This window comes from Apodemus sylvaticus, chromosome 22, assembly GCF_947179515.1.
Source record: "Apodemus sylvaticus chromosome 22, mApoSyl1.1, whole genome shotgun sequence".
In the NCBI taxonomy this organism is placed as follows: domain Eukaryota; kingdom Metazoa; phylum Chordata; class Mammalia; order Rodentia; family Muridae; genus Apodemus; species Apodemus sylvaticus.
In genome coordinates, this window is record NC_067493.1 from 11,970,955 (window position 1) to 11,987,830 (window position 16,876).

A 16,876-nucleotide genomic window follows, 5' to 3' on the forward strand; every position below is an offset into this window, starting at 1 on the left:
AATGTGTGGAAGCCATAACTCATTAGGAGACTCAGCCATGGAACAAAGCAAGAGTTCCTGCACCCACACATGTTTATTGTCTCTGTTCTTTTTCCAAAAGGATGTTTAGTGTTTTAAATTTAAAATTCTTAAACAGGGAGTTGGATTTATTGTGATACAAAATAGATAATATGCTATTATTTATATATTATTTTAGTCATATTTATCACTATAGAAAGAACATTTTTTTGAGATTTGATCTTGTTTCTTTTTTTCTTTTTCATTGGATTTATTGAATATCATCTTCATTTACATTTCCAAAGGTAAATCCTTTCCCAATTTCCCCCTTGCGCAAAGACCCATAATGCCTCCACCCACCCCCCTGCCTCCACATATGTGCCTCTCTACCAGACACACTCCCACCTACCCCTCTTTCAATTTCCCTTTGTTGGGGCATCTATTGAGCCTTTCCCTTGCCAAGGACGACTCCTCCCACTGATACCCTAAGAGGCATTCTGCCACACCTTTGGCTTGAATCATTGCCTCCTTTCTTAAGCCTCAGCACTATCAATGTGTTTGTCATTACAGGAGGACAGAAGAAATATTGTACACCCAGTACTGAGCTAAAGTTTCCATCAGACCCAGAACCCTCTGTTTCTATTTTAAGGTAAGTCACAGCCCTACTGTTAGTTCATTCAAAGACCTTTTCTAAATGAGACTTATAATCAAATATTTTATCAGCACCTGCTCTTGAGGACTGTGCCCTTGTAAGACCCCCCAAAACCGAGGGTGCCCCAGCACCCCACACCTCAGAAGGCAACACCCGAATCACTCGCGAGAAATGGTCTCGATGCAATAGCATGAGGATTTCTTTATTCTAGAATTCTGGGTTCCACAGCCATACACCGTGCAGGGGTAGAGGACTGAGGACCCTGTGCAACTGAAGTCAGGGGTATTTAAAGGGGAAAAATCACAAGAGAAGGGTTAGGGACACAATTCACAAGGCAAGGGGTGGAGGACAAAACATTCATGGAATGGTGAAGTGCAGAATGAAGAAGTAAGGAAGCATAGAGATTATCTGGAGCAAACATTCTTGAGGCACTGTATTGTTAAACATTGGAACTAGAACAGGGTGGGTTATCTTTCTCAAACTGAAAGCAGAAAAACTAGTCACTCTATGCTGGGCTAGTTGTTTAGACATCTAAAAACATTGAGTTTGGCGGTCTCTCACCCTGACACAGCCCACTAGCTTCTACTGGTTAACAGGTAAGAGACCTGGGCTCCCACCCCATGCCCACACAACATCACTTTCTCTCTTCCATGTGTAGTGAGGGGTCCACAATAAGAACTCATAACTGGACTTGCATGCACCCTGCTTCCTTGAAGAAATGAACAAATTCTTCCATTATCACTACCTTATATAACCCTGAATCTTGTCATGCCTCTTTGACCAGGCAGTAGTCAATTGTTTTTAATAGTCTCGTCAAGATGGATGAAATAAGGGATAATGCCAAGTGTTTTATGGGTTTGATGCCAAACTGGGAAGAGAATAGAATTAAATTTACAAATGTCTTTAGGATGTCAAGTCTGCTTGGCAGGCTCTGTCTCCTCTGGTTACATTTAGGGAAAATCATAATAAGTGATTGGATTCTACATTGAGAAATGTGACCTTGGGAAATTTGCCCACCACCATCTATTATAAATGACTATATGAGTTACCAGGAAACAGCTTCTGAATTTGGAGTCCCAGGGTGGTTTTCATTTTGTCTGTATTTTACAGTAAGCCTTCTCTGACAACCACTCAACTAGGACAGATTGTCTGACATGATGATGACCAAACCAGCTCAAAAGGTTCCCCAGAGCACGAATGACAATTAAAATGAAACAAGGCTCCAAATCCATAATAACTCTATATGGAGGAGTAGGCAGGCCAGACCTCAATGTCTTCTTAACTTCCATAGCCTCATTAACCTTTCATAAATCTCAAGTTTGAACTATAATTTGAACCACATCTGGAAAAATCTGTTAGTAATGAGGTTCCAGCATGTAACTCCCTGGGTGGAATTTGCAAGACAAAGCAGTGCCTCACAAACCTCACTAGGCCTCACTGAGGTTTGCATTAACTCGGGTGTGAATGTGAGTTTCTTTTTTTTTTTTTATTCGATATAATTTATTTACATTTCAAATGATTTCCCCTTTTCTAGCCCCCCCACTCCCCGAGAGTCCCGCAAACCCCCTTCTCTTCCCCTGTCCTCCCACCCACCCCTTCCCACTTCCCCGTTCTGGTTTTGCTGAATACTGTTTCACTGAGTCTTTCCAGAACCAGGGGCCACTCCTCCTTTCTTCTTGTACCTCATTTGATGTGTGGATTATGTTTTGGGTATTCCAGTTTTCTAGGTTAATATCCACTTATTAGTGAGTGCATACCATGATTCACCTTTTGAGTCTGGGTTATCTCACTTAGTATGATATTCTCTAGCTCCATCCATTTGCCTAAGAATTTCATAAATTCATTGTTTCTAATGGCTGAATAGTACTCCATTGTGTAGATATACCACATTTTTTGCATCCACTCTTCTGTTGAGGGATACCTGGGTTCTTTCCAGCATCTGGCAATTACAAATAGGGCTGCTATGAACATAGTAGAACATGTATCCTTATTACATGGTGGGGAGTCTTCTGGGTATATGCCCAGGAGTGGTATAGCAGGATCTTCTGGAAGTAAGGTACCCAGTTTTCGGAGGAACCGCCAGACTGCTTTCCAGAGTGGTTGTACCAATTTGCAACCCCACCAGCAGTGGAGGAGTGTTCCTCTTTCTCCACACGACTCCAACACCTGCTGTCTCCTGAATTTTTAATCTTAGCCATTCTGACTGGTGTAAGATGAAATCTTAGGGTTGTTTTGATTTGCATTTCCCTAATGACTAATGAAGTTGAGCATTTTTAAAGATGTTTCTCCGCCATCCGAAGTTCTTCAGGTGAGAATTCTTTGTTTAACTCTGTACCCCATTTTTTAATAGGGTTGTTTGGTTTTCTGGAGTCTAACTTCTTGAGTTCTTTATATATATTGGATATTAGCCCTCTATCTGATGTAGGATTGGTGAAGATCTTTTCCCAATTTGTTGGTTGCCGATTTGTCCTCTTGATGGTGTCCTTTGCCTTACAGAAACTTTGTAATTTTATGAGGTCCCATTTGTCAATTCTTGCTCTTAGAGCATACGCTATTGGTGTTCTGTTCAGAAACTTTCTCCCTGTACCGATGTCCTCAAGGGTCTTCCCCAATTTCTTTTCTATTAGCTTCAGAGTGTCTGGCTTTATGTGGAGGTCCTTGATCCATTTGGATTTGAGCTTAGTACAAGGAGACAAGGATGGATCAATTCGCATTCTACTACATAAACAAACTCAAAGAACAAAACCACATGGTCATTTCATTGGATGCTGAAAAAGCATTTGACAAAATTCAGCATCCCTTCATGCTTAAAGTCTTGGAGAGAACAGGAATTCAAGGCCCATACCTAAACATAGTAAAAGCAATATACAGCAAACCGGTAGCCAGCATCAAACTAAATGGAGAGAAACTGGAAGCAATCCCACTGAAATCAGGGACCAGACAAGGCTGCCCCCTTTCTCCTTATCTTTTCAATATTGTACTTGAGGTACTAGCTCGGGCAATTCGACAACATAAGGAGATCAAAGGGATACAAATTGGAAAGGAAGAAGTCAAACTATCATTATTTGCAGACGACATGATCGTCTACCTAAGTGACCCAAAGAACTCCACTAGAGAGCTCCTACAGCTGATAAACAACTTCAGCAAAGTGGCAGGTTATAAAATCAACTCAAGCAAATCAGTGGCCTTCCTATACTCAAAGGATAAGCAGGCTGAGAAAGAAATTAGGGAAATGACCCCCTTCACAATAGCCACAAACAGTATAAAGTATCTTGGGGTGACTCTTACCAAACATGTGAAAGATCTGTATGACAAGAACTTCAAGACTCTGAAGAAGGAAATGGAAGAAGACCTCAAAAAATGGGAAAACCTCCCATGCTCCTGGATCGGTAGAATCAATATAGTTAAAATGGCCATTTTGCCTAAAGCACTATACAGATTCAATGCAATACCCATCAAAATCCCAACTCAATTCTTCACAGAGTTAGAAAGAGCAATTATCAAATTCATCTGGAACAACAAAAAACCCAGGATAGCTAAAACTACTCTCAGCAACAAAAGAAAATCTGGGGGAATCAGTGTCCCTGACCTCAAGCAATACTACAGAGCAATAGTGTTAAAAACTGCATGGTATTGGTACAGTGACAGGCAGGAGGATCAATGGAACAGGATTGAAGATCCAGAAATGAACCCACACACCTATGGCCACTTGATCCTCGACAAAGAGGCTGAAAACATCCAATGGAAAAAAGATAGCCTTTTCAACAAATGGTGCTGGTTCAACTGGAGGAATGTGAGTTTCTTAATCTGAGCCTATTGTCTGAGGTCAGGGCAAATGATTACACCTCCATCAGTGAGGAAATACTCCAGGAGAGCAATTCTACTGTCTGTCTATGTCTTGGATTCTTTGGACAATCCTTCCTAAAATTATTAATTCCCAATACTTAAAATATTCCTTAATACATCTGTGCTGAGAAAGCATTATTTTTACTGTAGAACCCTACATGGGAACAGCCATAGCAAGATCTTGTTTGTATGAGGATCGGATATCTGCACAAAGATGAATATAAATCCATTCACTTTAAAATCAACACCAAAAGCATTAATCGAACATTAAAACGTTTGGTTGCCAATACCTGCCACAATGTTGCTGCCTTTAATACCTCACCAAAGAGTAATTGCCCTAAATATTTTGTTTTATAAATCTGGATTCTAGAATAAGAATTGCATAAAATATTACCCAATTTAGAAGTAACTTAGAGACCTGTTTCCCTGCATTGGCTCATGACACATGTTCTCAATTACTCTGAGTTAAAAGTATTAAGCCAACTTTCTTTTACCAATGTTACAAATTTATAAAAGGGACACCTGTAAGTTGCAGCTCTTATAACACAAGAACTTAAAATGATAAGATGAGTATGACATTGCAGACCCCAGACCAACTCCATGGTGTTTGAAACAATATAAACATATTGTCCAAGAATCCTTAAGTGATTTTGACCAGGGGATTTCACAAGTCATTTCTCTTATTGGTCATCAGCAGTAGTTCTGTAGTCAGCCTTTCATTTCTGTCTTTACCTGCTTCACTTTGGGGAGGGCTGCTTGGGATGATGGTCATCCAACAGCATTTGTAAGTACAAGAACACAAGTGATCTTCAACAGATAGAAGACATACAGAATGGACAGAACACCATGAATTAATTCCAAAGAGAAGAGAGAATGCCTGGCATGCCTGGCACCCAGTATCTCACCAAAGATTTTGGTCCAGGAGAGAGATGCCTGCTCTAAAGGTCACATCTCTTACATCTCTGTGGGGAAGTGGAGATCTAAGCAGCAGGTGTTTTCTCTGCCTTCCTACTTGTGCTTCAAGCCACCACAGGAAATGTCTTTTTAGGCTTATTCCCTACTACATAGAAAGGCCCTTCTCCTTAAAGGTCTCCAGCCCATGGTTTCCAAAGTCAAGAGAACAATATCACAGTTCACATCAACTCAGGTGCTGTGGAGATGCCCATATCTCCATCCTGGTCACTCTACACCTATGAGTAAATTAAAATTCTATGCTGGGGAGAACATGGTCAACAGACTGACCAATTCACCCCCACTGAAAGACAAATTGCTATTATTAAGGAATCTACTTACCATAAGGCATAAGGCATGGCTTCTTTAAGGCTTTCCCACCACAAATGTATATATATTTACCTCTGTTTTCATCCTTTGAGACTTCCGACTTACGAGCCTGTCACTGAAGAATGACCCTTTGTATGAGGCACTGATGTACTTAGGAAATAATTTTAGGAATATCTTTTCTGTGTAAAACTTCCATCTACCTAATCGATGAGACTTTCAGTCTCCGGTCCCTATTTAATTGTCTAAAATATAACATGGGCATGAAACTAAAAGAGCATTAGCCAGAGATGAATGCATGGTGTCATTAAAGATATTTTTGCTGAACCATGGTGGTACACACCTTTAGTCCCAGTAAATTCCAAGCATGTATTAATGCATATATGTGAAAAAAACACACCAGATTGTGGGGGTGTGAAATTTGGTTAGGTTAGCTTGAGCCACTGAATATTGAATTACAAATTAGGGGATTCTCATGTAGAGATATGTGGAATGATCAATGATATAGTTAAGTCAACAAAGACTGACAAAACATTCCTTGTGCTGTGATTGGCCCCAGTAACATTGCCCATAGGGACAAAGTAAAAAACTATCTTTTTACTGTCATGCCCTCTACCAACAAATGTCTGCTCTTTTTAAATGTGAATATACCTATGTGTCTTTTTCAAACATGTTTATCATTTTAAAAAGTCAATGGTTCCTATTGCTTTTTGAATTTCATTTTCTATGTGTAAATGCTCTAATCACTTATTCGTTTCTATTCTCCATAGTTTCCTCATATTTAAGAATTTCATTCTTTCTGCTCAGAAGCTTTGGTATTTAATATTGTTTTCTGGTTAGAGCAATGTCTTCTGTAGCTGAGACTTGACTTATTATTTGCAAATAAGTCTTGCTTTGAAGACTTAATCCTGCCTCTGCTGTAATATGCCTTCAAGATAGTCACAAAGCTCCTCTAAGGGCCATACTGCTTAGTGTGAATGGAAACACATTAGTGAATGAGTGTCCCCTAATCTCCATGGTTTTTGTGGGAATTACAAAACCTCAGAGCTATGAGTCTTCTTATCACTGCTTTCATTGTGTGCCAAATTTTGGGTATGTTGTGCCTTCATTTTCATTAAATTCTAAAAAGTCTTTAATTTCTTTCTTTATTTCTTCCTTGATCCAAATATCATTGAGTAGGATGTTGTTCAGTTTCCATATTTATGTGATGTTTCTATTGTTTTTTTTCAAGCCCAGCCTAAGTCTTTGGTGATGTGATAGGATGCATTGGGTTATCTTCAACCTTCTTGTATTTGTTGAGTCCTGTTTTGCTACTGATCATGTGATAAAATTTAGAGAAGGTACCATGTGCTGCTGAGAATAAGGTATATTCTTTTGCTTTAGGATGAAATATCTACAAATATCTGCCAGATACATTTGGTTCATAAGTTCTATGTTCAGTTTTGACTCTAAGGAGGATGGTTCCAAGGATGGCCACAACTGTGCCTAAATCCAGACCAGAAGGAGTCCATTTTAACTCGCCCTGACTGTGCTCTGTCTCAGGACGAAGTCAGGACTATAGTGAAATACTTTTTAGTTTCATTTTTTTATTTTATGTGCTTGCATGTGTGGCCTGCGTATATCTTTGTGCAGTACCTGCAAGGCCAGAGGAGCATCAGATCCTTTGGGACTGTATTTACAGGAGTGGATAACCTACCAAGTTGTTCTGGGAATAAAACATATTTTCTTTCAGTTCACAATGTTCTTCACTAGCATTCTGCCTGTCTACCTGCACTTTTATTGAAAATTTATTTGACCTTTTAATTAAAGTTTATTTTGTTATGTTTTGTGCTCTCCCATTGCCTTCACTACATCTTCCAAGTCAATCATTTTAAGTATGATTTAGAAAGTATGTACAAATATAAGAATAAAATATGCTGAGTGCATTTCTGTTGGTTGTGTGTATACGATATAGAGATGAACAATTATATGAACACATGCATTGGATAAGCAATTTGAAAAGTCTCTCTGCCTCAGGCTCATTCTCCCATTTGCAAGACACTTGCTGTGTTTCCACTTTCATGGTCAACCCATATCCCTCTGGAATCATAAACCAAATTATACTTTTTCAGAGGTAACCTTAGACATTACAATTAATGATTACAACACAAAAGGCACTAGTACGCGCCATAAATTTTTACAACTGTAAAAGTTCTTTCATGTAACTTAAGAGAATTGTGATATACATAAAGGTTTCCTTACTGTTGCCTTCATGTGTCTTTTCTCAATACATGTTTACAAGTGCAAATAAAATCGAGGGGCATCATAAAGTCTAAATTGATTCTTGACACTTGTCACAGTTTTTTTTTTAAGAAAAATAAATAATCTTCAGTGAAACAATGTAAGTGTGTTGCTTCAGATCTTGACAAATTCTTTGTATTTACAGATTAGGTTTGGTAATCTTGATTGTTTTCAAAGACTACTGTAAAATGTAAGGGCTTTAGTAGATTTATTGCATACCAAAGAGTTTCCTCTTGTACAACGATGCCAGAAAGTGCAAAACATTAACCCATCATCTAAGTTTATGGGGTTTATCTGAATTATCACTTTTCTTATGCCTTTTTCATAGTCTATTTCTAAAACTACTGTTACATGCAGAGGTTTTAACACATTGCTTATGCATAGCATTTCTCTCCAGGATGGGTTCATTTATATATTTATAAATAAATGTGTTGTGAAAATGTCTTATCACACTTATTGCATTTGTAAGATGTGTTCTGTTGTACATTTGATATGATGTATAATATATATATGATGACTTACGTATATAACATAATATATTATATTATATATTACGTATATAACGTAATTATATGTGTGTGTGTGTTTGTGTGTGTGTATGACTATAATATATAAATGTTGGGAACAAGCAAAAAGAAATTTGTCCTAAGGACTGCCTTTTTGTTAACAACGTCCATTTAAACGTAAGTTCAAACTAAATTTAAGTGCCATGTAATAGCTGACCTTAGTACTTAACAATATCTAGGTAGATTTCATTACTCATGTTTTGTTCTCCAAAAAAAACCCAACTATTTATAACTGTAATTTCCATTACTCCTGTTTTATTTCTCAAAATATAATGCTTGTTTCTATCCACCAAAGAACACATGGCTATGATAGGCGAGAACATAACATCTATATTCTGTATCAGTTGACAAAGATAAAGAATAGAAAAATGCAGTGATTGGGGGGATATATAGATATAACTTGTCACTGGTATTTGTGGATTTGAAGAATGGAAGCTATATAATTTACAGACTTTGTGTGGATAGGAGTGGAATATTTCAGATAAGCATGGGAGTGTATTTTTCTCACCCAGATTTATCAGTACTGACTTGATTACAATAATTTCTTATCATTTGCATTCTTCCGATGTTTGAGTTGTGATGTACTTCAGTAGACCCACAACATAAAGGCTTTACCACAGTGCTGTATTTCATATAATTTCTCTCCAGCATGCATAATTTTATAATGATAAAGATTACAGATTTTTGCAAAGCCTTCACCATACCAAATATTTTCACAAGGATTATCTGCAGTACGAATTCTTACATGATGAAGAAGACTGTAGAATTGTGCAGAAGCTTCACCAACCTAAATTCACTCACTTTATTTCTAAATTAGATTTTAATTACTAAGAATAGATGAGATGATTAATGCAACATTTATAAAAGCAGACATTTAATTGGGGCCGTCTTTCAGCTTCAGAAGTTTAGAACATTTTCCTCATAGGAGGAAACATGGTACGCACACAGACAAACATACTGCTGGAGAAGCATATGAGAGTTCTGCATCTTGATTCAAAGAAAGGTAGGAAGAGACATATTACAGGGTGCTAAAAGGAGGGGTTCTTCAGCACTGGGAGGAACCCTAAAGCCCAGCTAAACGCTGTTAAACTTTCTGCAAAAAACACACCTGCTATTAGTGGCACTCCCTCTCTCACATAAATCATAACTACCACATTCCACTGCCTGGCCCCATATGATTGATCCAACAAAAGAGTATATGGAGACCATATGTAAAGAAAGCATATTGCAAAACACATGATCTCCAATGTCAAAAGGCACCATCATCTATCAAAGTCTCAAAAATATTAAAAGTCCAAAGGTCAAAGCCTCTTCTGTGATTAATCCAATCATGCAATAGTAATCTGCTATATTTTTGGAAACAATAAAGCACATAATATACCTTGACCTTCACAGGATATACTTTATTATTCCTAAAGGTAACCATGAGGAAATACTGGACCTAAAGAAGACCAAAGCCAGCAGAACAATCTTCAAACTCTGCATCTCCATATCTGATGTCAAAGTGTTCTTCAGTTCTCCAACTCCTTTCTGCTTTGTTCAATGAAGCAAAATTTGTTCTCTTTAACTGGTGTTATTCAATTCCTGAGCAGGTATCGTATAGTTCTAACATCTCAAAAACTTGGGGTCTCTAAGATAAGTTCAATTTCACAGGTTCTTGTTTCAATGTCCTGGATCCACACATGATCTTCTCTGCTCCTCCAAAGAGATTGGGTCACATTTCCAACTCTGTCCTCTGTATTACTTTAAGCTCTGGTTGACTCCATTCTTTTGCTCCTGTTGTTCTTGCTGTTCATCCCATAGTACTTGCATCTTCAAGGTGCTGGGTTCTTCTGCTAGAACTAGTCTTGACCCATAACCTCCCTTATGCTTGCTCAATGGTGCCAAGCCTCAGCTGTTCTGCATGACAACTTCATGAACTCGAAATCAGTACCACCTGTGTTATTCTTACACATGACCAAGCCCAGTTGCACCATTAGGTCCAACCTCGTTGAACACTAGAACACACCTTCTTTGTCACTCAGGAAATAATAGTCAGCTTTCACTACAATGATGCTGATTTCTTCTTTATCACCTCTAATTATTAGCTAGCCAGCATCAATTGTTTCAGTAGTTCCTTCTATTCTTACCATTTAAGACCAAGGTGTTGAGTTCTGCTGCTTACTGGGGCTGGAACACGCCTCCTTCCATTCCATTTTCAGCAGCTTTCAATATTTCAAATATATCACTGCCTGATCTTGGCTTTCCTGGAACTTGCTTAGAGATCTACCTTGATCTCAAAGATCTGAATGGCTCTGTCTCGTGAATGGTAGGCTAAAAAGCGTGTAACACTATGCCTTGAACTAAACCTTTCTGTTTATATTTTAAATTCAGAACCCAGAATCCAAATCTATCCCTTGGCAATTTGACACATACTTGTATATTCATATGTCTACATCAAAACAATAACCAGGTAATAATAATTCCTATCATGATACAGTTCCCTTTCTGCAATTTTATATGTTTAGCTGAATGTAATTTTGTCCTAATGTACCCATTCCTTTAATGCTATTGAATATCCTTGATCACAAGATTAAACTTCATTCAACTTCCTGATGAAGCCTTGTATTTTGAACCTTTCTTTTATATTTTTCCTTTCTTAGTTTCTATGCTTGTTAAAAACTTTCAGGCCAAATTCTATGCGGTGATTTTCGTGACTTACTTGGTCAATACAATTAATGTAAACATCTTTACCTTAACCTCAATGAAACTCTTCAGACAAGGGCATCAAACTTCTTTGCAAAAGCATCAAAAAAACAAAAAACAAAAAACAAAAAAAACATCTCCAGAGTGGAAATAATCCCAAGCACCCATGTCTATCATATCCTACTATGATACCCTCCTAACTCCCACTTAATTCATGATCATATTTATTGTTTCTCTCCAGCACACAGAATTTAGAGACTTATCCCTGGTGAAAACACTTTACCACATTAGTTACATTAATACGTTTTCTGTCTGGTGTGTGTTCTTTTATGATACTGGAGATGACTGGGTTTTGTAAAGGCTTTACCACATTTATTACATTCATAAGGTTTCTCTCCGGTATGTGTTCTTTTATGTCTTTGGAGATGACTGTGTGCTACAAAGGCTTTGCCGCATTGATTACATTCATAAGGTTTCTTTCCAGTATGTGTCATTTTATATCTTTGGAGATGACTGGGTACTGCAAAGGCTTTACCACATTGATTACATTCATAAGGTTTCTCTCCAGTATGTGTTCTTTTATGATATTGGAGAGTACTGCGCTGTGCAAAAGCTTTACCACATTGATGCCACACATAAGGTTTCTCTCCAGTATGTGTTCTTTTATGTATTTGGAGAGCACTGTGCTGTGCAAAGGCTTTACCACATTGATTACATTCATAAAGTTTCTCTCCAGTATGTGTTCTTTTATGATATTGTAAAGTACTGTGACATGCAAAGGCCTTACCACATTGATTACATTCATAAGGTTTCTCTCCAGTATGTGTTCCTTTATGATATTGGAGACAGCGGCGATGTGCAAAGGCTTTACCACATTGATTACATTCATAAGGTTTCTCTCCAGTATGTGTTCTTTTATGATATTGCAGATGACTGCGCTGTGCAAAGGCTTTACCACATTGATTACATTCATAAGGTTTCTCTGCAGTATGTGCCATTTTATGTCTTTGGAGATGACTGGGTACTGCAAAGGCTTTACCACATTGATTACATTCACCAGGTTTCTCTCCAGTATGTGTTCTTTTATGATATTGGAGATGTAGATGCTGTGCAAATGCTTTACCACATTGATTACATTCATAAGGTTTCTCTCCAGTATGTGTTTTTTTTTTATGATACTGGAGATCACTGCATCTTGCAAAGGCTTTACCACATTGATTACATTCATAAGGTTTCTCACCAGTATGTGTTCTTTTATGATATTGGAGATGACTGGATCTTGCAAAGACTTTACCACATTGGTTACATTCATAGGGTTTCTCTCCACTATGACTTCTTAAAGGCCTGCAACAATAATTAGCACATGTGAAACCTTTACTGTATTAATTACTCTTATGAATCATGTAATCAGTATTAATTATGTTTACAATTTGGTATATGGTAGAAAAGCATCAGATCTTAAGGTTTTAGCCCTTTGCATGTTTATGGTGTTCTCCCTCATCATGAGTTGTTCAAGACACTTGTGATCGTTATTACATGGCTCATATTTATAACATCCTCTTTATATAAGGGATTGTTATATAATATATTTCAGCTATCTGAAGAAAGTTTGAAGAACTCTCATCTTTGCAACACTAATTACATTCACAATTTTTCCTATAGAGTGAATTACAACACATTTGACTGTGAACCAGGATACACAGAAAAATTTCCAAATTCCTAGTACACATAAAGATTTTCTACACTGAGTTTGGGGCTATTTCCTGTAAAACTATAAAACCACTTAGTTGCAAATGTACATCATATTCCTAATGTCTATCAAAGGCAGAATACTACATATCTACTCATTGTTCTAGAACAACAAAAAAAAAATTGTTGCTTCCTTCATTATTCCCAAAATCTTACTATTGACTATTTGCTTATTTGCATGTTTTGGATATAAAATTTTCACTATTCAATATACAATTTCTAAGTACTGTGAGACTATACAGATTGACAGGTGCATAGCATAGTTCAAAAGGAGCTACATATCAAATGGATACAATAACCAGATATCAGATCTCAAGGTATATGGTTTTGTAAGAACATTATAATTAGAGCTGCACTTAAAGGACTGTTATTTAACACTCTTTCTTTTTATTGGAGATTCCAGAACATATGGAAATTTCCTCAGAGGCAAATTTGTATCAGCTTGCACATAAAAATTACCTTTCACATCTTCTACTAATTTGACAACGTTCTTCAAGATGATGGTCTCCCTGATAATAGCCTAAAACATAGTACCAGAAAATCAATGATATACTATTGGAAATTAGGCAAAATTCAAGGTACTGTGAATTATCACTGCATTATGAATGTTACAATTAAAATTCAGTAAAACTGAATTATTCAGCTCAATCTTCATTATTCACAATTAAAATAATAGAAGATCATCAATAACCAAGAAACATTTCTTTCCTTTAGAGAAAAAAATAACAGTCTTACCTATAGCTTCGAGGTTCAGGTAGGTTTCCAACATCACATTTTTGTAGAGATTTTTCTGGGAAGGATCCAGCAAATTCCACTCTTCCCCAGTGAAGTTCACATGTACATCATCAAAAGTCACGGCATCCTAAATATCCCATACATGTGTATAACACAAAGGATAATATTAACATGGCTATAAAGGAAATATATGCTTCCTCAAAAACATATACATATAATTTTGGCACTTGATCCACTTATATTCTGACTCAGAATTTATAATCACTGTGCCATTTTAGAGGGATCTTGATTTATAAGATTTAGGTGTGTCAATTTTGAACATGTTGAATAGGATACAGCCTTGCCAGAGAAATGCCAATTGAGAGGTTGATGCAGGGGAAACAGATCTACAATACTGAGCACACATCTGAAAAATTGTATGAACAATTACTAACTACAAAACTCATGGGCAAGCTGGGTGTATTTGCTAATGCCTTTAATCACAGAGTTACAGGCAGGTATAAGTCATTTAGCTTGACGGCAGCATGGCCTATGCAATGTGTTCTAAGAGACCAAATGTTATATATTAAGAACATCAATACTCTACCAAAATCAACCAAGGAAACAAAAATGATAAGAACTCACAATTCTTTACTAAAATTTCCTACAAAGAATCATGCATTCATTTCAGATCTTTATTAATGTTGCAGAAACATGAAGTGCAACAGCTTAAACTATAACATTAATAAAATTTTACTAAAAGACAATGCATGATTAAATAGTTACAAATGAATAGATGAAAATAATAGTAATATAAATGTTGATTATAAATAAGCAATATAGGTTTGGAGAGAGAATTAATCAGTGGTGAGCTCTTGCTTGTCTTCCACATAATGGTGGTCAATTTCTCACAAACACACAGGACCAACAACTACTCATTACTTCAAAATAAAGAGTTCTGAGGCCATCTTCTGACAATAGTAAAGGTGAGAAACATGATATTCTTATTCATGCACACAGGCAAAAGAGTCGTATTAATACAAACATTTCAGAACAAACACAAGACTGAGGCAGAATGGCATACACCAGGAATGCAATGACCCTGAAATTTCAGATATTGACATCATGAACATATGCCATCCTGAGAAATAGAAAAAGAACCTATATATTTGGCTATATTTCAAAACTAAAGATATAGATATAAAACAGCTTAAAGATATGTTTATTTTACAATTTTTTTTGCAGGAAAAGGTGGACAACTAGATAATATCATCATGAATGAGGAATCCCAGACCCAAAAGGACATGCACGTATGTACTCACTAACAAATGTATAATAACCATAAAGTACAGGATATCCATACTACATTTCTTGGCCCTGAAGAAGATAAACAAGCAGTAAGGCTAAGTGCTTGAATTGATGACTCAGCTAGTAAGAGTACTTACAGCACTTGTGAAAGTCCAGCGTTCAAATCCCTCACCCACATGGTGGCTCAGAACCACCCATAATGAGATCTGATACCCTTTTCTGTTGTGTCTGAAGACAGATACCCTGCTTATAATAATAAATAAACAAATAAATAAACAAACAAACAAATAAATAAATAAATAAATAAATAAATACATCTTTAAAAAAGAAAAGGAAGGCTAAAATGAACATGGTTGAATCTCACTCAGAAGTGGAAATAAAGCAGACCTAGGAGATAGATAAAAGAGAGAGAACTGGAAGGGCCAGTAGTAAAGAAAGGGAAAGGGGAGGCAAGGAACATGTGTGGTGAGAGAAAAGGAAGGGCCATAGGGTCAGGAAAATGAATTGAAATCTGTAGCTGTCAAGGTTCTAAGGGTGCAGGCTTAAGGATGAGCCACAGACAATGAAAGCGATGGCAAGAGGGAGTCAATGGGGATGATCTTAGCTGAAATGCATAGTAGTGAGAATTAGACACTGAAGAGGGCCACATCCTAAAGTCAAGCAGGAACCCCCCCCCCCAGTTAAGAGTTAATTACACCATCCAAACCATTTTACATACAACAGACGAAGCATCCCCCACAGTAACCAGGGTTTCAGTTAGAGGATTAGAGGGTAATGGTAGGATCAGGATAGGAGTTGTTATGGTTAGGAGATTAAGGGGTTAAAATAGGATTAGAAATTTAGGTTAAGTCCCAGGGTTAAACTCAGGTTTAAGGTTAAGCTGACCACCATTATTTTTGATAGTCCCACTGAATCAATATTACACAAAGAAAAAATGTCAGGGTTAGGGTTAGTCTTTTTATAAGAAATTAATTCATTACTAATACAATGTTCTCCCTGCATGTATTCCTGCAGTCCAGAATAGGGTACCAGATCCCAGATCCAATTACATATAATTATGAGCCACCATGTGGTTGCTAAGAATTGAACTCATGGACTGAGTAAGAAGAGTCAGAGCTCTTATCCTCTGAGATATCTCCTCAGGCCTGACCCTGCCTTCTTAATGTATATTATAAAAGGAAAATATAGTTTTGACACAGGTGCATAGACACCACCCATGCTTCTATAAGAAAGCAACTAGTCCAGATGTTTTGAACAGAATTACAATCAGCCATGATACAGAAATTATTCATAGGTCATGGCCTCAACTTGCAAGTAAGAAGCACCAGTGGAAATCTCACAGGAAGTCACATCTGGTTGATGCTTCCAATCCAACCCCACAGTTGACCTACCACCCCAGCACCCACTGCCCAGCTGCATGTTCCTCCCCATTGGTCAGTGTCCCATGCTCAAGTAGCTTTCTCATCCAGCCCAGGCCCACTGGCTTATGAATATTGTCACCCTCAGTGGAAGACCCTTCCCACTTCAATCATCCACACTATCTCACACAGACATAGCAACCAGCCATTCTGATGAGGACACACCCTCAACTGAGGTTCCTTAAGATGACTGTAGCTCTGAAATAATGAAACGCTGGCAGATTTACCTCTCCCTTGACTATGTCTCTTTATGGATTGAGAAGAGCATCTCTTACTGCCCACCTCCTCTCCTAGCTTTCAACATTAACCAGCAATCTCTCTTGAACATAACAAAAATGTCAGTAAAAGAAGCCACACTCAGCCACACAATGAAAATCAAGACA

At 37.4% G+C, this 16,876-nt stretch overlaps 1 protein-coding gene across 1 annotated transcript in view; it reads right to left on the bottom strand.

The window, feature by feature from the left end:
- Positions 1 to 13,863, bottom strand: part of LOC127673329 (zinc finger protein 431-like) — a 73,848-nt gene extending 59,985 nt beyond the window's left edge. Inside the window, exons 1-3 of the mRNA XM_052168962.1 lie at positions 13,789 to 13,863; positions 13,513 to 13,573; positions 11,667 to 12,648 (exon numbers count right to left, since the gene is read on the bottom strand). Coding sequence (XP_052024922.1) covers positions 11,667 to 12,648; positions 13,513 to 13,573; positions 13,789 to 13,822 — 1,077 coding nt within the window. The 5' untranslated portion in view covers positions 13,823 to 13,863. The remainder of the gene's footprint in view (positions 1 to 11,666; positions 12,649 to 13,512; positions 13,574 to 13,788) is intronic.
- Positions 13,864 to 16,876: the final 3,013 nt, after the last annotated feature.